Genomic DNA, 27,084 nt, shown 5'->3' with positions numbered 1-27,084 from the left:
TGTGACATTAATCCGAATGATATCCGTTCCACTGACGGAGCATACTTAGCTGCAGCGGTCGAAATTGGAACTGTGCAAAAGGAATGATGTCCATGGATGCCACCATCAGACCAATCACCTCCATGCATTGGGCCACAGATGGACGAAAGGCAGACTGGAGAGGCAGGAAGCAAGAATCTTGTCTTTTCTGACCTCCGTCAGAAAAATCTTCATGGACAGGGAATCTATTATAGTCCCTAGGAAACACACTTTGGTAGATGGAACAAGAGAACTTTTTTTCCAAATTCACCTTCCATCCATGGGAACGAAGAAAAGACAACAGCATCTCTGTATGAGATTGGGCAAGTTTAAAAGATGACGCCTGAACCAAGATGTCGTCTAAATAAGGCACCACAGCAATTCACTGGGATCTAATTACAGCCAATAGCGCCCCCAGAACCTATGTGAATATTCTGGGAGCCGTGGCCAGACCAAATGAAAGTGCAACAAATTGGAAGTGCTTGTCCAAAAATGCAAACCTCAGATACTGATGGTGTTTCCTGTGAATGGGAATATGAAGGTATGCGTCCTTCAGGTCTATGGTCATCATAAACTGACCTTCCTGTACCAAAGGAAGAATGGAACAAATAGTTTCCATCTTGAAGGACGGAAGCCTGAGGAATTTGTTGAGGCACTTGAGATCTAGAATGGGCGGAAAAGTTTCCTCCTTTTTGGGAGCCACAAATAGATTTGAATAGAATCCTGGACCCTGTTCTGCTAGAGGGACAGGAACAATTACTCCCTGAGAGTATAGGTCTTTTACACAGTCTAAGAAGGCTTCCTTCTTTACTTGGTTTGAGGATATTCTTGAATGGAGAAATCTGCCCCTTTGAGGGAAAGACTTGAATTCCATTGTGTAACCCTGGGATACTATGTCCACCGCCTAAGGCTCTGGGACATCGCGTATCCATGCTTGACGAAAAAGAGAAAGCCTGCCCCCACCTGATCCATACTGGAAACGGGGGCGGAACCTTCATTATGATTTAGAGTCAGTAGAAGGTTTCTTGTTTTGTTTTCCCTTGTTCCAGGGGTGGTTGGATTTCCAAGAAGATCTGGGTTGATCTAGTTTTGAAGAGAAAGAGGAGGACTTTTGTCCCTTAAAGTTACGAAAGGAACAAAAATTAGAAGTCTGAAGACCTCTAGGTCTATTTTTCTTGTCCCGAGGTAGGAAAGATCCCTTTCCACCTGTAATCTCTGAAATGATCTCCCCCAGACCAGGTCCAAACAGGGTCTTTCCCTTGTAGAGTAAAGCTAAAAGTTTGGCCATAGAGGAGACATCGGCCAACCAAGACTTTAACCAAAGAGCCCTGCAAGCTAGAAACGTGAAGCTAGCTCCCAGACGAATTATCTGCATATTGGCATCACAGATAAAAGTATTGGCCAATTTGAGAGCCTTGATCCTATCTTGTATCTCCTCTACTGTAGTTTCCTCTGTAATAAGATCAGACAATGCATTGCATCAATAAGATGCAGCTCCTGCAACCGTAACAATACTCGCTGCTGGTCGCCACTGTAACCCTTGATGGAGCTTTTTATCCATAGGGTCCTTAAAAGAGCAACTATCCTCTATAGGAATGGTAGTTCTCTTGGCAAGACTAGAAATAGCTCCATCTACTTTGGGAACAGTACGCCATGAGTCACGAATAGAGTCAGCAACAGGAAACATCTTCTTAAAAACAGGGGAAGGGGAAAAAGGAAACCCTGGCTTATCCCATTCCTGGACAAGAATTTAAGACATCTTCCTTGGGACAGGAAAAACCTCCTCAGAAGATGGAGAATCATAAACTCTATCCAATTAAGAAGACTTCGTGGGGTTGACAGCAACCAAAGGTTCAGAGTCATCTAAAGTAGCTAGAACCTCCTTCAGTAGTAACCGGAGGTGTTCAAGCTTAAATCTAAAATTAACCTCTTCAGACTCAGATGATTTTTCTGCTTAAGTCTCAGAATCTGAGATTTCACCTTCAGAAGCTACTGAAGTATGCTCCTCATCAGACATCTGAGCAAGAGCTAATGCAGTCCTAGAGTCAGAAGCCCTAGAATCAGGCACATGTTTAGAATTTCCTTTACGCTTACCAAATGCAGGGAAAGCTGACAAAGTCACTGTTACTGCAGAAGAAACTTGATAGGCAAAATTCCCAGGTAAATAAAGACCCCCAGGTGGATAAGGGCACAGAATGAAATACAGTTAATGCGTGGGACGTTTGAGGAGAAAGCTGAGGCATGTCACCCACAGCATCATCTTGAGAGACACTTGGCTCAGAAGGGAGTAATTTATCTTTACATTTTAAAGTCTTTGATAAGCATGAGGAATAGAATTGTATTGGCAGGACAATTTGAGCCTCTAAACACAGTAAACGCTCCATTACTGCAGTCACAGCCACAGAAAAAATACCCAATTTGAAAATAAAAAATTAAATTATTTTGAGATTAAAATAAATAGAAAAACCCTACAAACGACACCATAAAACAATGGCACTATATTAGGCAATCCTCACAATAGTTATGTTGTTACAATGTATATTTGCTCAGAAATACTGAGCTGTGTATCAATTTATTAAAGAAGGGGTGGTGCTTTGCACTGATCAATTTACTGAAAAAAGTTGTGGAGCAAGAGAGTTCCACTGCAAAGGTGCAATCCCAGCACTCTGTGCCCAGACTAAATGGCGAGATAATCTGGTTTTAAATTAAAATATAACTTTTATTCATTGTATTTAAAATGATGAACATAAACACATGGTTAAAAACCGCAATGTGAGATATATTCCTAGTTGTAAATGGTGTGGTGACTACAATTGTAAGTATAGTACCGCCTTGTATATATAGCATTAATAATCTCCACCTGCCAGGTGTACCCTGGGAATTTTGATTTCAAGTGATCAGGTCACACTAGGGTCTGCTATTAGTGTGATGCAGAATGTACTAAAATAATGTGATGCTTGGGAAGCAGTGTTGCTCCATTGCAAATTGTACATTCACATAAATGAATTGTAAATGTACTGAATATACACTGTTACTTCCTACAATAGCCCTTCGCTTGTACCAACAACGCTTAGATATGTGAATTAAGTTGGAATTGGTTGATTGTGTTTGTGTTATGCTTATACGTGTGTTTGTGAAACCTACGCATAATTAGCCCGTGACAAATGCTCCTTGTTCTGTGGAACCCCTCATATGGGGTAAGTGTTACATATTAAAGTAGGATTGTACTACTGAAATGTTTCCCACTAATAATGGAGCTTTATTAAAATTATTAGCAATTCACTCAGTTTCTAATATAAGTTAGTGCAATTATATTGCTTAGTATAACGAATGCCAGCTCTATATAGTTGTAATTTGGTTGCCAAGGTGTAACTAGAACGTCTTGCACTAGTTATTGTGTTGTTATAATGTTATATATATTTTCTGCATTGGAAGTTAAAAACAAAATGTGTTTGGATACATCTTGAGCACTAGTTAACAAATATGCGGTAGGCTTGTTACTGCCACTCTTCCATCTCAAAGTTACTTGTTTATGATTGTAACTGTGTAAGCACACTACTAGTGGCTCAGTTAAATGTTACTTGCAGTATCGATCGATAAATCTTGCATTGGCAGTAGACGGGTAATGATGGAGATATAATTACTACCAGCTTATATTTCTAGGACAGCTATACGTGTTCACTTAGTGCTCAGCTAGTTTGTTGAGTACACAATAAATAGTTACCCAACGCACATGTTGCAGTTGCGGTAGCCTGGTTATAATAAATAATTTGTGTCTAATACTCTCAGGAGCTTAGCAGTGCTAAACTCAATAATAGGTTGCTATGCAGGCACTTTATTTAAATAAAAGTGGTCAGTGATATCATTCCCCTGTGGACACATGAAGCATTAAATTGTGGCAAAATATGAGTGCTCACTATGGCCCCTATTTATCAAGGTCTGGCGGACCTGATCCGACAGTGCGTATTGCTCGCCGTATTCAGCATTGCACCAGCAGCTCACAAGAGCTGCTGGTGCAACGCCGCCCCCTGCAGACTCGCGGCCAATGGGCCGCCAGCAGGGGGGTGTCAATCAACTGCATTCGGAGCTTGATAAATATGCCCCTATGTGTCTAACCTAGGCTCCACGGGAATCAATGCCCCCTATGCAGGCCCCAGCTCGAACCTTAATACTATAGTCCCTCAATCCTCTAGCCGACACAAAAGGAAAGATTTTTTAGAATCAGGAGACAAGGAAGGGGAACAGGCAGAGGAAGGGGGAAGAAACAAAAGACCAGCCAGAGGCCGGAGTCGCACTCAGACCGGGTATCAGGGGAGTTGGAGGCAACCGAGAAGACCCCGAGCCCATTCTCGCAGATTTGTGCGAATCAGTAAATGTAATTAATTTATCCAAAATACCCTTAAGTAAAGAACACATTGCAGTATTGTCTGAAGGCCTGTCATTCTGCCCTTCTAATCAAATTGATAAATTTGAAATTATAAAGGACATACAGCTATGCATGCACAAATTAGCCCTTAAGTTTTTTTCACAAACAGAAAATCAATGGGGTTGGACTGCTGAGAAATTCAAATCCATTCAAGCATTAGAAAATTTACTGGAAGAATCAGATCCAGTAACCTCTGCTAAATGGAGAAACAGCATTCAAAATAAATCTACTTTCTTACCTAGAAATATTAATACACCCCAACTAGATATCTTTAATGAAATGGTATGCAGCAAAATAACTGCGTTAAAAATATCTCCAACTCACCGTAATTTAACCAACAAGGAAAGAACGGCACTTCAAGAGCTAAGACAAATGGATGAGATAATAATTTGCAACGGAGACAAGGGGGGCAATATAGTAATATGGCCATTAGACATGTATCTTAAAGAGGCCCACAAGCAGCTAAGAAATCTAAGCTGCTATACTGAATTACTGCATTATCCAATGACAGGGTACTTGAAGATTTATGATCATAGGATAAATCAGGCTTTTTCCCAAGGCACAATATCTGATAAAGAAAAGAAATTTCTTACAGTGCAGAACCCCAAGACAGCTACCTTCTATCTAATACCTAAGGTGCACAAAGACCTGCAAACACTGCCAGGTCGACAAATAGTCTCTGGACTGGGGTGCCTAACGGAAAAAGCAAGCCAGTACGTGGATTACCGTCTGAGAGATTATGTTCATGAGCTACCCTCATACATACGTGATACCATGCAACTCTTACAAAGATTGGAAAATATCAATTTAAGCACGACAACTTGGTTAGTCACAACAGACGTTGAGTCATTGTATACATCTATTGACCACAATATTGGCATCAAGGCAGTTGAATATTTTTTGGAATCTAAGTCTGAAGAAGATGCAGATCATGATAGATGTATTCTAAAACTATTGAACTTTATTCTGAATTATAAAACTTCTTCATATTTGATAGCAGATACTACTTGCAAACTCGGGGAACATCAATAGGGACAGCCTGTGCTCCCACCTATGCCAACCTACTCTTGGGCTGGTGGGAGGCAGAGCACGTCTTCACTGATGAAAATACGGAATTCACCAATATGATTCCGCTTTGGCTGCGTTACATAGATGATATTATCTTCATCTGGCAAGGAACATATGACCACCTACAGGAATTCCTTAATAAATTAAACCAGAATAACCTAAATATCAAATTAACATACAAAGCCAGCCAAAATGCCATACATTTCCTGGATTTAACTATCAGCAAAGATGCTGATGGGAACATTAAAACTGACTTATACAGGAAAAAGACAGCAACTAACAGTTTACTATACAGCAGCAGTGCCCATGCCCCAGGAACCATCAGAGGTTTACCCACTGGTGAGTTCCTAAGAGTACGCAGGAACTGCTTAGATGACCATACATTCAAAGTAAGAGCTGACAAACTTGAACAGAGACTAATCAACCGTGGCTATAGCAAAAGGAGTATAAAAAGAGCGAAATATCGGGCATTACAAACAAACAGAAGGGAACTACTATGTAAAAAAGTCAAACCTGACTCCAAAGCTCCAAGATTAATCCTTACCTATAACTACCAAACTACCCAGATAATTAAAATTATAAACAATGACAGATCCAATTCTAAAGAGCAAACTTGGGGACAAACCATCTATTGGATATAGACGAACCAAGAATTTAAAGGATTATTATTATTTTTATTATTATTATCAGGTATTTGTAGAGCGCCAACAGATTCCGCAGCGCTGGAATCTAGTAAGGATCTAGTAAGCAGCAGTCATCTACAAAAAGAAAAAACTAAATCAGCATTCAACCCTGGTTCTTTGAAATGTGGCAACTGCAGTACATGTAAGCACATGGTCAAAACCAATAATTTTGAAGACAGCTTTGGAATTTCACATGCCATCAAAAGATACATAAGCTGTAATACAGAAGGAGTAATCTATGTTCTGCGTTGCAAATGCAACCTCCTCTATATAGGGACGACGACCCGAAAGCTCAGGATTAGATTACTAGAGTATCTACGGAACATTAAAAATGCAGCTAAAGACCTGGAGAGCTTTAACCAGTGTAGGATCTCATTTCTTGAAATGCCATCAATCAAACTGAGATGAACTTCAATGTTGGGGTATTGAAAAGGTAGCTTTAGGCATTAAAGGAGGAGACCTTGAGACAGCATTACTCAAGGAGGAGAGCAGATGGATCTATTTATTGAATACTGTACATCCCAATGGAATGAATGAACAGAATAATTACTATGTATTCCTATAGATCCGCTTGATAAACTCCTTACTATCTATATTTACAGCTGGTGTGGTCAAATTAAAACTTATTGACAACTGTATACTTAGTACCATATCAGAGCATATCCTTGACCATATATAAGTCGTAATGTAGTTAATGACAAAATTTGTCACCTAAATTTATGTTACAGTGTCGATAGCAGCACTATTGAACACAGATGTCACCACAGTGGGATAGTAAACCCACAACATGATCCTAATGGATCAGCACATTTTTAAGAATCACAAAAGTTTATACACATTGTTTATCATGTATGTGTTTCACACAAGTTTGTCACAATCACAAAGTTCAGAACTGAAATTACACTGAATAGAGTGAGGTGCCGATGTTAATTATCAGAGTTTAATCACTCCTATTTATAATAAATGAAAAAGAGCAACACGAGTATTGCTCTCAAATCATATCAATAATGTACATGTTATACTAAATTAGTACAGTATGCACATTGACACATTAGCACTAAACATTGGTCGGCCATACAGATCCTATGTTCATTAGATATAATGCATCACCTATTTTATTTTATTGCACACATTCATAGATTATTGTAAATAATAGCACTGAGACTTCAAATATACTTGAGGTATTTAACAAAAGCACTGATATTCTTATCGATGGGTAATATAACCACAATAATGCATTAAATAATAATACACCACAATAATATATTAATATAATATAATAATATAACCACAATAATGCATTAAAAACGATTATTATCTACCAAATAGTGTATCACACACTGACCATGTAATCACATCACTGTGATAAAAGCTTTGGATGGTTATAAGCACCAGCAAGATTTAGCCGCATTGATCAAACACAACACATCATAAACTTTATAATAAGGACAGACGATAGAACTACATCACTGTGCGCACAATAGCATATATACCTTCTAACAAACCATATGGTATATACCACCTTTAGATTATTGAGCAAACTGGATGTACAATTTTGGAATCCAATCAGCAACCGTCATAGGCGGGACTTACGATTTTATCTCAGTTAAATTCCTGTATCACAGGTGGCTTGCTGCCTTTGAGAAAGCCCTTTACGGGTGAAACGCGTCAGTGCAGTATCAGAGGACGCTCTTTTTTAATGTGCAATGTTGAGACCTATTCTAAACTTTACCCTTAACTGTTTAATTTAACCATTATAATTATAGTGGTAATAGTGGTGATCTGGTTCACAAAGGGGTACGACATTTACAGTTAGCCTCTAATACAGCTTATATTAAACAGCTGATATAGTGAAGCTTCGAGGAGCATTAGCCACCTATATTCCTATGTAATGCTAAATATATAGGTCAGTTACCGCAACTGCAATATATGCGTTGGGTAATTTTCTTACTTGATCTATTTAAATATATCTGGACAAAGAGTGAGCGCATACTATTAAACTCAGAGAAGCAACTAAACTCTGAGAAGCAATAATTGTGAACGTTCTATTATAGTTCATAATATAGAGCACAGCTTACCGCAACTGCAAAATGTGCGTTGGGTAATTTTCATACTTATACTATTCAAAGCCTAGGTTAGACACATAGTGAGCACGCATATTTTGCCACGATATAACGCTTCATGTGTCCACAGGGGAATGATATCAATGACCAGCTTTAGTTAAATAAAGTGCCTGCATAGCAACCTATTATTGAGTTTAGCACTGCTAAGCTCCTGAGAGTATTAGACACAAATTATTTATTATAACCAGGCTACCGCAACTGCAACATGTGCGTTGGGTAACTATTTATTGTGTACTCAACAAACTAGCTGAGCACTAAGTGAACACGTATAGCTGTCCTAGAAATATAAGCTGGTAGTAATTATATCTCCATCATTCCCCCTCTACTGCCAATGCAAGATTTATCGATCGATACTGCAAGTAACATTTAACTGAGCCACTAGTAGTGATGGAAGAGTGGCAGTAACAAGCCTACCGCATATTTGTTAACTAGTGCTCAAGATGTATCCAAACACATTTTGTTTTCAACTTCCAATGCAGAAAATATATATAACATTATAACAACACAATAACTAGTGCAAGATGTTCTAGTTACACCTTGGCAACCAAATTACAACTATAAAGAGCTGGCATTCGTTATACTAAGCAATATAATTGCACTTATATTAGAAATTGAGTGAATTGCTAATAAAGCTCAATTTTTAGTGGGAAACATTTGAGTAGCACAATCCTACTTTAATATGTAACACTTACCCCATATGAGGGGTTCCACAGAACAAGGAGCATTTGTCACGGGCTAATTATGCGTAGGTTTCACAAACACACGTATAAGCATAACACAAACACAATCAACCAATTCCAATTTAATTCACATATCTAAGCGTTGTTGGTACAAGCGAAGGGCTATTGTAGGAAATAACAGTGTATATTCAGTACATTTACAATTCACTTATGTGAATGTACAATTTGCAATGGAGTAACACTGCTTCCCAAGCATCACATTATTTTAGTACATTCTGCATCACACTAATAGCAGACCCTAGTGTGACCTGATCACTTGAAAACAGAATTTATGCTTACCTGATAAATTACTTTCTCCAACGGTGTGTCCGGTCCACGGCGTCATCCATTACTTGTGGGAAATATTCTCCCCCACAGGGAAAGGCAAGGAGAGCACACAGCAAGAGCTGTCCATATAGCTCCCCCTCTGGCTCCGCCCCCCAGTCATTCGACCGACGGTTAGGAGAAAAAGGAGAAACTATAGGGTGCCGTGGTGACTGTAGTGTATAAAGAAAACTTTTTCAACCTGATTAAAAAACCAGGGCGGGCCGTGGACCGGACACACCGTTGGAGAAAGTAATTTATCAGGTAAGCATAAATTCTGTTTTCTCCAACATTGGTGTGTCCGGTCCACGGCGTCATCCATTACTTGTGGGAACCAATACCAAAGCTTTAGGACACGGATGAAGGGAGGGAGCAAATCAGGTTACCTAAACGGAAGGCACCACGGCTTGCAAAACCTTTCTCCCAAAAATAGCCTCCGAAGAAGCAAAAGTATCAAATTTGTAGAATTTGGCAAAAGTGTGCAGAGAAGACCAAGTTGCTGCCTTACATATCTGGTCAACAGAAGCCTCGTTCTTGTAGGCCCATGTGGAAGCCACAGCCCTAGTAGAGTGAGCTGTGATACGGTCAGGAGGCTGCCGTCCGGCAGTCTCAAAAGCCAAGCGGATAATGCTTTTAAGCCAGAAAGAGAGAGAGGTAGCAGTAGCTTTTTGACCTCTCCTCTTACCAGAGTAGACGACAAACAAAGATGAGGTTTGTCTAAAATCTTTTGTTGCTTCTAAATAGAACTTTAAAGCACGAACAACATCTAAATTGTGTAATAAACGTTCCTTCTTTGAAACTGGATTCGGACACAAAGAAGGAACAACTATTTCCTGGTTGATGTTCTTGTTGGAAACAACTTTTGGAAGAAAACCAGGCTTAGTACGCAAAACAACCTTATCTGAATGAAAAACCAGATATGGTGGATTACACTGCAAAGCAGATAATTCAGAAACTCTTCTAGCAGAAGAAATAGCAACCAAAAACAGAACTTTCCAAGATAATAACTTAATATCTATGGAATGTAAAGGTTCAAACGGAACCCCTTGAAGAACTGAAAGAACTAAATTTAGACTCCAAGGAGGAGTCATGGGTCTGTAAACAGGCTTGATTCTAACCAAAGCCTGAACAAAAGCTTGTACATCTGGCAAAGCTGCCAGTCGTTTGTGCAACAAGACGGATAATGCAGAAATCTGTCCTTTTAGAGAACTAGCTGACAACCCTTTATCCAAACCTTCTTGGAGAAAGGAGAGAATCTTCGGAATTTTAATCTTACTCCAGGAGAATCCTTTGGATTCACACCAACAGATATATCTTTTCCATATTTTATGGTAAATCTTTCTAGTCACAGGTTTTCTGGCTTGGACCAGAGTATCTATCACAGAATTTGAAAACCCACGCTTGGATAAAATCAAGCGTTCAATTTCCAAGCAGTCAGCTGCAGAGAAACTAGATTTGGATGTTCGAATGGACCTTGTACTAGAAGATCCTGTCTCAAAGGTAGCTTCCATGGTGGAGCCGATGACATATTCACCAGGTCTGCATACCAAGTCCTGCGTGGCCACGCAGGAGCTATCAGAATCACTGAGGCCTTCTCCTGTTTGATCCTGGCTATGAGCCTGGGAAGGAGAGGAAACGGTGGAAACACATATGCTAGGTTGAACGACCAAGGCGCCACTAATGCATCCACTAGAGTCGCCTTGGGATCCCTGGATCTGGACCCGTAGCAAGGTATCTTGAAGTTCTGACGGGACGCCATTAGATCCATGTCTGGAATGCCCCATAATTGGGTTAACTGAGCAAAGACCTCCGGATGGAGTTCCCACTCCCCCGGATGGAAAGTCTGACGACTCAAATAGTCCGCCTCCCAGTTGTCTACTCCTGGGATGTGAATAGCAGATAGATGGCAGGAGTGATTCTCTGCCCATTGGATTATCTTGGTTACTTCCTTCATCGCTAGGGAACTCTTTGTTCCCCCCTGATGATTGATGTACGCAACAGTCGTTATGTTGTCCGACTGAAATCTTATGAACCTGGCTTCCGCTAGCTGAGGCCAAGCCAGGAGCGCATTGAATATAGCTCTTAGTTCCAAAATGTTTATCGGGAGAAGCGACTCTTCCCGCGACCATAGGCCCTGAGCTTTCAGGGAGTCCCAGACCACGCCCCACCCCAAGAGGCTGGCGTCGGTCGTGACGATGACCCACTCCGGTCTGCGGAAACTCATTCCCTGAGACAGGTGATCCTGGGTCAACCACCAGAGAAGCGAGTCCCTGGTTACCTGATCTACTTGAATTTGGGGAGACAAGTCTGTATAGTCCCCATTCCACTGATTGAGCATGCATAGCTGTAATGGTCTTAGATGAATTCGAGCAAAAGGAACCACATCCATTGCTGCGACCATTAGTCCTATTACTTCCATGCATTGAGCTATGGAGGGTTGAGGAATAGAATGAAGAACTCGACAAGCTTTTAGAAGCTTTGCCTTTCTGACTTCTGTGAGAAAGATCTTCATTTCCACAGAATCTATTATTGTTCCCAGAAAAGGAACCCTTGTGGACGGTGACAGTGAACTTTTTTCTATGTTCACCTTCCACCCGTGAGATCTGAGAAAGGCCAACACAATGTCTGTATGAGCCCTCGCTTTGGAAAGGGACGACGCTTGGATTAGGATGTCGTCTAGATAAGGTGCTACGGCGATGCCCCTCGGCCTTAGGACCGCTAGAAGGGAACCTAGCACCTTTGTGAAAATTCTGGGAGCGGTGGCTAAACCGAATGGAAGAGCCACAAACTGGTAATGTTTGTCCAGAAAGGCGAACCTCAGGAACTGATGATGAGATTTGTGGATTGGGATATGCAGATACGCATCCTTTAGATCCACGGTAGTCAAAAATTGACCCTGCTGGATTGTCGGTAAGATTGTCCGAATGGTTTCCATCTTGAAGGATGGAACTCTGAGGAACTTGTTTAATATCTTTAAATCCAGAATTGGCTTGAAAGTTCCCTCTTTTTTGGGAACCACAAACAGGTTTGAGTAAAAACCTAGACTTTGTTCCCCGGAGGGGACTGGGTTTATCACTCCCATCTTTGATAGGTCTCTTACTAACACCACAAACTCCTCGCCATCCCCGTGGTAGATGCTACTTGTTCAGAGCGGCAAGGAGAATGACTGGAGGGCGGAGCCAGAGGGGGAGCTATATGGACAGCTCTTGCTGTGTGCTCTCCTTGCCTTTCCCTGTGGGGGAGAATATTTCCCACAAGTAATGGATGACGCCGTGGACTGGACACACCAATGTTGGAGAAATCAAAATTCCCAGGGTACACCTGGCAGGTGGAGATTATTAATGCTATATATACAAGGCGGTACTATACTTACAATTGTAGTCATCACACCATTTACAACTAGGAATATATCTCACATTGCGTTTTTTAACCATGTGTTTATGTTCATCATTTTAAGTACAATGAATAAAAGTTATATTTTAATTTAAAACCGGATTATCTCGCCATTTAGTCTGGGCACAGAGCTCCCTCCCTGCTTATTATTTCAAGCAAGTAGAAGACGCAGCTTATTATTATACTGCGCTTACCTTGATTGCAGATCCTCAGTGACTTTGCTTTCGTTGTTACTTACAACACAGCTGTTGTCGGCAACCTCCGTTCCGCTTCTGTGGCGGTTTCCCATCCGTGAGTGTACCTGCTACTCAACCACTCTACTTGCTTGAAATAATAAGCAGGGAGGAACACTATAAGCCTACCTGGTGAGGCGTTGTCTGTAAGTAATACAAGTAAAGACTTTGACTCAGTTTTTGCACACCTACAATATAACTATAGCGGTGACTGTTGGAATATAAATATAAAATACCCGTGAACATATACCCGTGAGTGTTTTACAATACCTTGCCATAATCTCCCACTGAAGATTGCAACAAAGTAACGCAAATGTGGAGCATAAAATATCAGATAAGCAGTATGGGACTTTAAATATCATAACCCTTTATGGAACTCTTTTCTCTCAGTCTACTGGGAATTTTTTCGGTATACCGACAAGTTCAAGTGGGCCCACATTTAGTAATTTGCATTTAAATGTCTGTGATATCTCCTGTAGCAATAAAGTATCTGCTTAGTATATCAATGTATTGATCTTATTTTTTAACATTGTAATAACGTAGAATTACAGTTGTTTAGGAGGTTTAGGGAACCTTAATTTGTGGCTATTTCTATCACTATTAAAATGGTTAAGACATAATAGACCTTATGCTCTGGTGCTGGATCCGGGGAAACAAATGTGGACCAATGGTCTAACATTTTCTTTTTTCATAAAACAATATATATATTATATATTATACATATTTAGACATGCATGTGTATATATGTATCTCTAAGTAAAAAAACCTTTGGAGCCTTTTTTTTCTAACACCTGAGACCTCATATCTTTGAGCCCTTTTAACTTTTTTATTGCAATTTAAAAAAAAAATTTTTATTAGATAGTGTCATAATGAGTGTAACTGTACTTTTAAATATAATTTTAATGTGGTTTGTGCAACTTTTTAGTCAAGCGCAACAGTTAACCAGAGGTCTGGAGTTGCGATATCCTGACACGCGTTAAATTCAATTACGCTCAAGCTAAAGTGTTTACTTTCAACCTATAATACACATGCTTCTTCCGACGAACATGAAAAGAGCCGTGATAAACCCCTTTACAATTGAGCACAACAGTTAGCGCACCATTTGTAACCTAGCCCTTAGTCTGCCAAGAATTCCAAGGATCTCTAAAAACCCAGTCACTGTCGGGTCATCTATCTTTATAATTCCTGTGACTGAACTCATGCTCTATACCTACCAGTAAGTAACTTAATTGTTATCAGTAAATACCAAACTAAAGCTAGAAACGATACAATAAACTTGTCTGCAGTGCTATAAACAGGAAATCCTGATAGTCCAGAATATTATGTTAAACAACATTATCATTTGCACAGCTAGGAAATATATTTATAGTTAACCAATCAGAGAAAGTGTATTAGTCAGTAGGCAAAATATTACTAGTCCACTAGGCAAAATACATAGTGGTTTGTGACTAGTGTAATTTTTCAGCCTTGAACGTCATACATTATTATTTCTATATGTGGTATGTTTTATTTATAATGTTTAATTTATATTGTATTTTAGGAGAATGGTGTTAACAGCCAAAGATGAGATTAATTTGCTTTTAGGCAGTGCTGGTTTAAGGCGACTACTAAGCACCTCATTCCCCAATTATATCTGTAACACCCCAATTCACAAAGTTTACAGTAACCATTGCAATGTGGAGCCTTTTGTGCATGCCCTGTGCTCTTTCCAGAACAAGGACAAAGTTAAACTAAGGGAGAAAGAAGATTTACAAAAGTAAAATAGGAAATTATATTCCCCATACAAGTGTCCACTTGATATGTAACTTAATGGTAATACTTGTTAGCACCCCCAAATGTTAAGATCTAAAACTATATCTCTATCCATAGGGTACTTAAAGTATCCCATGATACTGCCAAATTATTTTGAAGTCCTATTATAGAAAGTTTAATAACAATGCAATTGCTATCTAAGAAAGAACGCAGTGAAAGCGTTCAAAACTATTATGTGTCTTGACATTCTACTTAGATTTTTTCACCCCCAATTTGTCATGCAGTTTCACTTTGCAAAGTGTGTCAAGGCACAGCTGATGCAACATGTTGCTAACAACTGGAAGAGGCTGAGAGTGACAGCTCCATAAACATATTTTAAAAAGCTCAGGGGAGGTCATAGAGTGAAACAGGCACAAGGTACTGTGGAACAAAGGCATAACGTTTACTTATTGATAACATAAATACACAATTTTACAAAACAGTGGTTTAGAAATATAGACGTAAGAAGCAGGACTCGATTTGTCATAAGATATAGAAAGCAATAGTCATTCTACTACAGCATTTAGGGGTACATGTATTACTTGAGATGTTAAAGGGATGTAAAACCCACATATTTTCTTACATGATTGAGATAGTAGCAACTTTCTAATTTACTCCTATTGCCAATTGTTCTTCGTTCTCTTTGTATCTTTATTTGAAAAAGCAGGAATGTAAGCTTAGGAGCCAGAACATTTTTTTTTTCAGCTCCTGGGCAGCACTTGCTGATTGGTGGTTAAATGTAGCCTCCAAACAGCAAGCTCTACCAAGGGTGCTGAACCAAAACTGGGCCGGCTCCTAAACTTACATTCCTGTTTTTCAAATAAAGATACCAAGAGAACGAAGACAAATTGATAATAGGAGTAAATTAGAAAGTTGCTTAAAATTTCATGCTCTATCTGAATCATAAAAAATGGTTTTCTTATCCCTTTTAATCATTACTTGGCTAGACAAATTTGGATGGATTGGTAAACTGAGTTAGAACATGAGATTTACTAGTACAGTATATAGAGCCAGATGGACAGGTAAGAGATAATTATAGTGGTAAGATAGATAGATAGATAGATAGATAGATAGATAGATAGATAGATAGACAGATATAGATAGATATAGATAGATAGACAAATGGTTTTATTTGACTGCTGTTTACAGTAATACATCATTTAATGAATGGATGCCCAATAATTGAAAAGGCAACACAAGGATTTGAACCTGTTTTTTCTGTGAGTTTTATTTTGTTTTCCATTAAATTATTCCTTTAAATAAAAAACATGCAACACTAAATATAAAATGGCACGTTAAAAATAAAAAACAAACACAGGAAATCTCACTGTGCAGTGATTCCTTATACTGTGACATATAAAGCCAGTGAAATAGGATGAAATAGATGAATCTTACTTGATGGAGCCAACACTGGGCCAGCGTCTGCCTAGTTTGGCAAAGTGCTTCTTTGGAGAATTAATCCAGAGGCCCACAGGAAAATGAAGCTTCCCGAATCTGGGACTTCCTTCCTTTTTCTCTTCCTGAAACATTGTCTATCCTTTTCAGAAGAGAGAAGAAAAGAGATTAAACTTCCTATGGATAAGAAATTCATTCCTTTTAAAAAATGTTTTCTGTGCATTTATTTGCGCTAATTAGGTTATCATCAACCCTTTGTCTTTACAAGGAATAATGCAATATAGCAAAACATTAATAAATACAGAACATGATGTCATTCATCACGGCTTAAAGAGACATGAAAGACAAATTTAAACTTTAATGATTCAGCTACAACACGCAAGTTTAAGAGACTTTTCAAATCATGTCTATTATTATAAATGTTCTCTTTGTATCCGTTGCTGAAAGACATAAGTATTAAGTAGGTAAGCTCAGGAGCAGTAATGCACTGCTGTGAGATAGCTGACGATTGGTGGCTACACACACATGTCTCATCTCTTGTCACTGGCTCTCCATATGTGCTCAGCTAGCTCCTAGTAATGCATTGCTGCTCAGGATTGGATTTTAACTATGTGTTTAATTCCATTGCAGAATACAGTTATATGTAAGCAATAGTGTGATAATAAATGCTGTAACTCATTAAAGGAACAGTAAATACAGTAGATTTGCTTAATCAACAAATGCACTATAAAAAGACAATGCAATAACACTTAGGGGTCAATTTATTATAGTGCGATCGGACATGATACAATGTAGCGTATCACGTCCGCTGCACATCGATAAATGCTGACAGCATACGCTGTCTGCATTTATTATTGCACCAGCAGTTCTTGTGAACTGCTGGTGCAACGCTGCCCCCTGCAGATTTGCGGCCAATCGGCCGCTAGCAGGGGATGGCAATTAACTTGATCGTATTCGATCGGGTTGATTTCTGTCCGCCGCCTCAGAGCAGGCGGACAGGTTATGAAGCTGCTGTCTTTACACCGCTGCTTCATAACTTCAGTTTCTGTTGAGTCTAAACTTCAAATGAATAGCAGATTTTTTTCTGACAAGTTTCATTTATGTCTATTTCCACTCCCCTTGTAAAATGTGACAGCCATCAGCCAATCACAAATGCATATTCTTGCACATGCTCAATAGGAGCTGGTGACTTAAAAAGTGTAAATATAAAAAGACTGTGCATATTTTGTTAATGGCAGTAAATTGGAAAGTTGTTTAAAATTGCCTGCTCTATCTGAATCATGAAAGTTTAATGTGACCTGTGTCCCTTTAAAGCACTTTCCTTTTTTTGCACTTTTATGTTCCTTTAAAAGAAGATACTATAGAATTATTATTATCTGGATTTATGACAGTTTCATTGTGTATTTGGCAAAGCTGTTGCAGCTAGCTATTAAAGGGACATGAAACCCCAAAAAAATATTTCATGATTCAGATAGAGAATACAATTTTTAACAACTTTCCAATTTACTTTATTTAATTTGCTTCCTTCTCTTGTTATCATTTGCTGAAAGGTTTATCTAGGCAAGTTCATGAGCAGCAGAGAAACTAGGTTCTAGCTGTTGATTGGTGGCTGCATATATATATTGAATGTGATTGGCTCACCCATGTGTTAAGTTAGAAGTTAGTAGTGCATTGCTGCTCCTTCAACAAATTATACCAAGAGAATGAAACAGATTAGATAATAGAAGTAAATTGGAAAGTTGTTTAAAATTGTATTCTCTGTCTGAATCATGAAAGAAAAATTTTGGGTTTCATGTACCTTTAACTTAAGAACTAAATTCAAGAATATGATTATAGTTTTATACAATTTTAATAATCAGATCTATTGCTGATTAGGCCACTTTAGTGTGATTGGGCTCCAGAGAGATGAAAGTAGCTTGGGGATTAATTAACCAAATGATGTTACAGATGAATACCCTTTGATTTAATTGAACTCTGTGACTCCATTTTTAACAAGATAAATATAATTAAAGGTGACACTTAATTAACAGCACTGTTCTTCTATACATATTAAATAGCAAAATTGAAAGCTATTGACATCATTATTTATTTTTCTGTGTGTGAAAAAGGTTAAAGGGACAGTAAAGTCAAAATGAACCGTTCATGATTTAAAGAGAGTATGCAAATTTACACAACTTTCCAATGTACGGTATTTATATGATCATTTGCTTTATTCCACACCTTACAACATCTGCCAGATAATATCTGGGATGTGGGAGGTTAAAGTTTGTGGGCAGTGGGCGTGGCAGTGTGTGGTGGGGATATGGGTGGTTTGTGGGCGTGTCTGGGCAGGGCTTGTCAGTCCATTAAAAGTTGGACACTGAAGAACTGCAGGTGGGAAAGTTGGGAAGTTTGTTTTTCTCCTGACATCCCTTGTTAAGTGTAGGCTCAGGATGCTCTACTAGAAGCTAGCTCAGTACATTGAGTGAGCCAATGACAAGAGGTATATATGTGCAATTATTAATCACCTCACCAGCTAGCTCCCAGTAGTGTATTGCTGCTCCTGAACCTACCTAGGTATACTCTTCAGCAAAGGATACCAACATACAGTTTAAAGGGACATTGTACTGGAAAAATGTGTTTCTCTTTAATGTGTTTCCAATTACTTATTATACCAGCTGCTTTAAAATGTATGGGAATTTTTTCCTTTAGGTTTATTTTTGAATGTGAGATAGCCTTTGTGCTAACTAAAACCACAACCGAATATACAAAGGGCTGATCTTGTATAGAAAGAATATCTCTTTATCTTATATGTCTAATTATTTACACAAATTCATCCTTATCTTCTTTATTTATGTTAATATTTTAATACCTTTCTGTTAAAGCATTATTTTATCTAAATCTTCTTGTTTCCATGTTTTTTTGTAACCAGAACTTAAAGGGAAAGTCAACACCAAATGTTTTATTGTTTAAAAAGATATATAACGCCTTTTCTAAACATTCCCCAGCTTTGCACAAATAACATTGTTATATTAACATACTTTATAACATTTAAACCTCTACATTTCTGCCTGAATCTAAGCCACTACAGACAGCCTCTTATCAAATGCTTTTTTATTAGCTTTTCAAAACAAGATAAGGCTAGTTCATGTGAGTCATGTAGATAACATTGTGCTCTCTCCCGTGGGTTGAGGATTACACTGCACTAATTGGCTAAAATTCAAGTCAATAGCCATGTAATCAGGGGGCTTAGAAACAAGGTAATCCACAGAGGTAAAAAGTATATTAATATAACTGTGTTGGTTACGCAAAACTGGGGAATGGGTATTAAAGGGATTATTTATATTTATAATCAATAACATTTTTGGAGTTGACTGTCCCTTTAAGTTCAGAAATGTTCAGTATAGGTGGGGAAACAATAGGCAAAATCAGCTATTTCAAATGGGAAAAAAAATGAATGAGCTATTTGTAAACAATTTAATACATTCCAGTAGGGCAAATGGATAACTGGGAACATATTAAAGGGAAGACAATATTAGAGTACACTAACCATTTAACTTGCATAAAAGCACAGAGATTACTTTTGTAACACTATAGGTGATGCTATTAGAAACATGTATTAGTGTAGTGTTTAAGGGTGAGCAGGAAATAAATGCGAGGAAGAGGGGGTGAGAGGAGAAGGAGGCTGTGTGCAAGGGAGAGGGGGACAGAGGGTGATCAAGGACTGGCGTGTGAGGGACAGCAAGCTTAGAGGATAAGCAGGGCTGTGTGTAAAGAAGAGGGGGCAAGAAGATAAGGAGGAGACTGTGCAAAAGACAGAGGGTGAGGAGGGCACTGTGTGTGAGGGAGAGAGGAATAAGAGGGTGCAAATCAGCCTGTGAAGAGACTGAGTGAAGAGGAAGCTTTGTGAAAGGGTGAGGAGGATAGTGCATATCAGAGACGTGAGACGAGAGGTTGAGTTGGAGGTTATGTTTGAGGAGGGTGGGCTAAAGGGATGAACAGAAGCTGGTGTGAGGGTTAGCTGGATCGAGAGGGTGAGCAGGGTGGGAGGGAAAGGTTACTAAGAACATGAGTTAGAGGCAGTGAGAGGTAAAGAAATGTGTTTATGTGAAATGGAGGTGAGTGTGTGAGAAGATTGTGTGTGAGGTGGGTGGATGAGCAGGCAGTTGTGAGGGAGAGCGACAATGAGGTGACCATGGGCTTATGCAAGAGAGAGTGAGCTTAGATGGTGCACATTATTATTATTATACTTTATTTATGAAGCGCCAACATATTCTGCAGCGATGTCAATGGATACAATTCATTTAAATAAAACAGTACAAGACTTGTAAGAGACAGGACAAAATTTACAAACACATACTGGAGGGATCGAGGACCCTATTCCTGTGGGAATTTACAATCTAGAAGGATAGGAGGTTGAGATTAAACTAAATCAAAGGTGATGTCACCAGTGATGATAGCGATTATGTCATCCACAATGTCGTGTTTGATGTTAAATGTTTGAAAGAATTAAACTCCGACTTTTACATAAGTTTTTGGCAATTAATGCATACAGTACCTACAAAGATTAATACATACATAGGTAGATATCGGATTTAAGACTAAGCGCCAAGGGCAGTTGCACCTCTAGCTCTGAACAAAAGGCCACCTAGCTGGCCAAGAGGGGAAATTAGATAATTCCATGTGCCATTCGGGAGGCCCTCACAAAAGGAGATTCAGAACAACCAGTGGCACGCCACTTTGCCAAACATAACCATGGCATAGATCAATGCTGATTGACCATGTTCCTCATCTAGCCAGGGGTGGCAAAAGAGCTAAAAAGCAGTTACAAATAGAGACAAAATGGATTCATACGTTGGACACCTTGGTACCTAGAGGGCTAAATACCTTCCTTGATTTCGGGTCATTTTACACTAAGTGACTGATGCCTGGGCTAACACATAACCTCACTGGAGAAAGAAACTACCCAATGTGGATCCACATGGATGTTCGTTCTAGTGGGTACCCACAGGTTTCTACCCTTATTCTTGGAGACACGAAGGGGGTAAAATTGCAATGCATAATATGATAGATGTAATCTCTCTATGGTTGCTGAGTGTGATACAAATAGTTAAAATTGTATATATTTCTTCAGGGCTGCATATAACATAGATAGAATGTGTTTTCATTTATTTTAGGGTTGTACTCATCCTCTTTGGAATGGGACTCAGTAAGCGCACTCTGTGAACTAGTAGCGAGTGACATTTTAAGTATCCATTGAATAGCGATAGCACAACACTGTTTGACAATACGCTATGTGCCATGTCTCACTTCGCTGTCACAGTATATAATAGTGCATTTCTTATTGTGGATCGTATAGCATAGCCCCCTTCAAAACGATGAGTATAATGAGCTGTGTACAACATTTACGTATAAATGTTGCCATGAAAACCGGGTGGAAGCAGATTGGTGATGACGTGTCACGCTAATGTTGTAGAGTGGTGACGTCATCACGGGATAACACAGTGGAGTTAATGGGTTTTAGTACATATATAAGGCAGGTAAGGGTATGATGGGTTATATGATTTTAGGTTCTGTTTTTTGTGAACCGTTCTTATGACATTTGACAAAAGTGTAAGATTACACCGAAACGTTAATGTCTTTATTTTATTGATAAATTGAAATAAATGTTACATTTTATGAAGACCAGCGAGTGCCTTTCTTCGATGAGACTTTATTATATATATATATATATATATATATATACACACAGTTGTAATCAAAAGTTTAGGCACCCCTGACAATTTCCAAGATTTTCATTTATAAATAATTGGGTGTTTGGATCAGCAATTTCATTTTTATTTATCAAATAACTGAAGGACACAGTAATATTTCAGTAGTGAAATGAGGTTTATTGGATTAACAGAAAATGTGGAATATGCATCAAAACGAAATTAGACAGTTGCATAAATTTGGGCACCCTTGTCATTTTGTTGATTTGAATACCCGTAACTACCTGATTAATTGGAACACACAATTGGTTTGGTGAGCCCATTAAGCCTTGAACTTCATAGACAGGTGCATCCAAACATGAGAAAAGGTATTTAAGGTGGCCAATTGCAAGTTGTTGTTCTCTTTGACTCTCCTCTGATGAGTGGCAACATGGGGGCCTCAAAACAACTCTCAAATGACCTGAAAACAAAGATTGTTCAACATTATGGTTTAGGGGAAGGCTACAAAAAGCTATTGCAGAGATTTAAGCTGTCAGTGTCCACTTTGAGGAAATGGAAGACCACAGGCACAGTTCTTGTTAAGGCCAGAAGTGGCAGGCCAAATAAAATATCAGAGAGGCAAAGGATGGTGAGAACGGTCAAAAACAGCCCACGGACCACCTCTAAAGACCTACAACATCATCTTGTTGCAGATGGTGTCACTGTGCATCATTCAACAACTCAACGCACTTTGCACAAGGAGAAGCTGTATGGGAGAGTGATGTGGAAGAAGCCTTTTCTGCACACACGCTACAAACGTCGCTTGAGGTATGCAAACACACATTTAGACGAGCCAGCTTCATTTTGGAAGAAGGTGCTGTGGACTGATGAAACAAAGATCGAGTTATTTGGTCATAACAAGGGGCGTTATGCATGGCGGCAAAAGAACACAGCGTTCCAAGACAAACACTTGCTACCCACAGTAAAATTTGATTGATGTTCCATCATGCTGTGGTGCTGTGTGGCCAGTGCCGGTACTGGGAATCTTGTTAAAGTTGAGGGTCGCATGGATTCCACTCAATATCAGCAGATACTTGAGAATAATGTTGAGGAATCAGTCACAAAGTTGAAGTTACGCCGGGGCTGGATATTTCACAAGACAACAACCCAAAACACTGCTCAAAACCTACTCTGGAATGTATGCAGAGGAACAAGTACAATGTTCTGGAATGGCCATCCCAGTCCCCAGACATTAAAAATCTGTGGGGTGATTTGAAGCGGGTTGCCCATGCTCGGCAACCATCAAACCTAACTGAACTGGAGATGTTTTGCAAGGAGGAATGGTCCAAAATACCTTCATCCAGACACTCATTACAGGCTATAGGAAGCGTCTAGAGGCTGTTATTTCTGCTAAAGGAGGCTCTACTAAATATTGATGCAATATTTCTATTGGGGTGCCCAAATTTATGCACCTGTCTAATTTCGTTTTGATGCATATTGCACCTTTTCTGTTAATCCAATAAACCTCATTTCACTACTGAAATATTACTGTGTCCATCAGTTATTTGATAGATGAAAATGAAATTGCTGATCCAAACACCCAATTATTTATAAATGAAAATCATGGAAATTGTCAGGGGTACCTAAACTTTTGCATAAAACTGTGTATATATACACAGGTGTAAACACAAATGTACTGACTTACAGCAGGGTATAAAAAAACTTTTTTGTGGCTCACCTTTTTGTCTTTTAGTCTGAGAAGTCTGTGTAGTGTCTTTGCTTCTCCTCTGTAGAGTATGGTAGTATTTAGAAATCAAAGATGATTGGCTTCTGTGTGGTGCCAGTTGAGGAATTTCTTTTCAAGAAATAAAATCTCCTTGTTAGAAAGGGGTTGAGTAACAGACTTCCCCTCTCAGGTGTATGGTAGATGCCTTTTAATGAAATAAATAAATGAAGCAAATGCCAGTGATTAGTGCAACTAAAATCTCCTTTATTTTAGCACAAAAACAAACCGGTGTTTGTGCTGGTGAATTAAAAGTCTCTTGGTGTTGTTAGGTAAAAACTTTGTTCAGAAATTAGGGGTATTTAATTTCCCAAACAGGCTGTGATGGTTGTCGCCTTGATTATGCACAAACAGTGCAGAGGATTCCTTGAAGATCTTTGTCTCCAGATGGTGTAAAGATTAAGGTTTATGCAAGATTTTGGGGTATTTTCCTTCCCAAACAGGCTGTGATGGTTGTTGTCCTGAACTTACATAAACAGTATAGAGGATTCCTTGATGATCCCTGTTGGTTTCTCTTTTTTTGCAAAAAGTAAAAAGTTCTGTTTTTTACTTTGAGGAAAATAACGATTCCTGAAGTTTCCTGTGTGGGTTGTAGAAGAAGTGAGGTGTTTTGTAACCTCCACAGGTCTTTCCTGTCTTAGGATGGCGTTGGATACACTTGTGCTTCACAAGTGATCTGTAGAGTTGCGGTCTTGCTGGACTGGAAGTGACGTCACAAGTGGGCGATCATCAAGGAATCCTCTATACTGTTTATGTTCAGGGCAACAACCATCACAGCCTGTTTGGGAAGAAAAATACCCCAAAATCTTGCATAAACATTAAAGGGCCATAATACCCAAATGTTTAAACACTTGAAAGTGATGCAGTATAGCCTTAAAAAGCTGACTAGAAAATATCACCTGAACATCTCTATGTAAAAAAGATATTTTACCTCAAAAGTTCCTCAGTAGCCACATCCCATTGTAAAGGATTTCTAAGCAGAATATTAGTATGCCTGTCCTGGGACAGCTTAGGGGATAAGCCTCGTGAACTCTCATAATATTTCACCAATCAGGTAAAGGAAGCTTACTATGAAATCACATGAGAGTGTTTGTGCTGGTGAATTAAAAGTCTCTTGGTGTTGTTAGGTAAAGACTTTGTGCAGAAATTTGGGGTATTTAACTTCCCAAACAGGCTGTGATGGTTGTCGACTTGATTATGCGCAAACAGTGCAGAGGATTCCTTGAAGATCATTGTCTCCAGATGGTGTAAAGATTAAAGGGACATAATACTCATATGCTAAATCACTTGAAACTGATGCAGTATAACTGTAAAAAGCTGACAGGAAAATATCACCTGAGCATCTCTATGTAAAAAAGGAAGATATTTTACCTCACAATCTCCTCAGCTCAGCAGAGTAAGTTCTGTGTAAAAAGTTATACTCAGCTGCTCCCAGCTGCAGGTAAAAAAAAAATAATCAAGAAATGAACTGCAGCCAATCAGCATCAGCAGTGCTGAGGTCATGAACTCTTACTGTGATCTCATGAACTCTTACTGTGATCTCATGGGATTTGACTTAACTCTCATGTGATTTCATAGTAAGCTTCCTTTACCTGATTGGTGAAATATTATGAGAGTTCACGAGGCTTATCCCCTAAGCTGTCCCAGGACAGGCATACTAATATTCTGCTTAGAAATCCTTTACAATGGGATGTGGCTACTGAGGAACTTTTGAGGTAAAATATCTTTCTTTTTTACATAGAGATGTTCAGGTGATATTTTCTAGTCAGCTTTTTAAGGCTATACTGCATCACTTTCAAGTGTTTAAACATTTGGGTATTATGGCCCTTTAAGGTTTATGCAAGATTTTGGGGTATTTTTCTTCCCAAACAGGCTGTGATGGTTGTTGCCCTGAACATAAACAGTATAGAGGATTCCTTGATGATCGCCCACTTGTGACGTCACTTCCAGTCCGGCAAGACCGCAACTCTACAGATCACTTGTGAAGCACAAGTGTATCCAACGCCATCCTAAGACAGGAAAGACCTGTGGAGGTTACAAAACACCTCACTTCTTCTACAACCCACACAGGAAACTTCAGGAATCGTTATTTTCCTCAAAGTAAAAAACAGAACTTTTTACTTTTTGCAAAAAAAGAGAAACCAACAGGGATCATCAAGGAATCCTCTATACTGTTTATGTAAGTTCAGGACAACAACCATCACAGCCTGTTTGGGAAGGAAAATACCCCAAAATCTTGCATAAACCTTAATCTTTACACCATCTGGAGACAAAGATCTTCAAGGAATCCTCTGCACTGTTTGTGCATAATCAAGGCGACAACCATCACAGCCTGTTTGGGAAATTAAATACCCCTAATTTCTGAACAAAGTTTTTACCTAACAACACCAAGAGACTTTTAATTCACCAGCACAAACACCGGTTTGTTTTTGTGCTAAAATAAAGGAGATTTTAGTTGCACTAATCACTGGCATTTGCTTCATTTATTTATTTCATTAAAAGGCATCTACCATACACCTGAGAGGGGAAGTCTGTTACTCAACCCCTTTCTAACAAGGAGATTTTATTTCTTGAAAAGAAATTCCTCAACTGGCACCACACAGAAGCCAATCATCTTTGATTTCTAAATACTACCATACTCTACAGAGGAGAAGCAAAGACACTACACAGACTTCTCAGACTAAAAGACAAAAAGGTGAGCCACAAAAAAGTTTTTTTATACCCTGCTGTAAATCAGTACATTTGTGCTTACACCTTTAAATTTGTGCTCCCCTTTATGTTACTCCCTTTCTACAAGCGCTATAGTCTGGTACCCCCTAGATAATATCCATAATTGTTTGTTCCATTTTGATGATAGTGGAATCACCAGACTAAGCTGCTCAGAAACACATCAGGAGGAACTGTATATTTAAAGGGACAGTCTAGTCCAAAAAAAACTTTCATGGTTCAGATAGGGCATGTGATTTTAAACAATTTTCCAATTTACTTTTATCACCAATTTTTCTTTGTTCTCTTGGTATTCTTAGTTGAAAGCTTAACTTAGGAGGTTCATATGCTAATTTCTTAGACCTTGAAGGGCGCCTCGTAAGAATGCATTTTAACAGGTTTTTCACCACTAGAGGGTGTTAGTCCATGTTTTTCATATAGATAACACTGTCATCGTGTACGTGAAGTTACCTGGGAGCCATCACTGATTGGCTAAACTGCAAGTCTATCAAAAGAACAAATAAAGGGGCAGTCTGCAGAGGCTTAGATACAAGATAATCACAGAGGTAAAAAATATATAAATATAACTGTGTTGGTTATGCAAAACTAGGGAATGGGTAAACAAGGGATTATCTATTTTTTTAAAACAATAACAATTCTGGCGTAGACTGTCCCTTTAAGCAAATGAAATTTTTGCATTAAAACACAGTGCAAGCCTAAACAATTTTACCTATCTAAAAATATATATATATA

General features: G+C 38.9%; 1 protein-coding gene across 3 annotated transcripts in view; it reads right to left on the bottom strand.

Annotated features, from left to right (window-relative positions):
• Positions 1 to 27,084, bottom strand: part of RASIP1 (Ras interacting protein 1) — a 189,639-nt gene that overhangs the window by 150,157 nt on the left and 12,398 nt on the right. For 2 of the 3 annotated variants that reach the window (XM_053690637.1, XM_053690638.1), the window contains exon 2: positions 16,174 to 16,315. In XM_053690637.1, coding sequence (XP_053546612.1) covers positions 16,174 to 16,307 — 134 coding nt within the window. In that variant the 5' untranslated portion in view covers positions 16,308 to 16,315. Of the gene's footprint in view, positions 1 to 16,173; positions 16,316 to 27,084 lie in introns of those variants that run through there. The other variant, XM_053690639.1, reaches the window with a different exon arrangement.

This window comes from Bombina bombina, chromosome 8, assembly GCF_027579735.1.
Source record: "Bombina bombina isolate aBomBom1 chromosome 8, aBomBom1.pri, whole genome shotgun sequence".
Taxonomy (NCBI): Eukaryota; Metazoa; Chordata; class Amphibia; order Anura; family Bombinatoridae; genus Bombina; species Bombina bombina.
The sequence above is the reverse complement of the archived record's forward strand: the minus strand, read 5'-3'. Positions and strand labels throughout refer to the sequence as shown.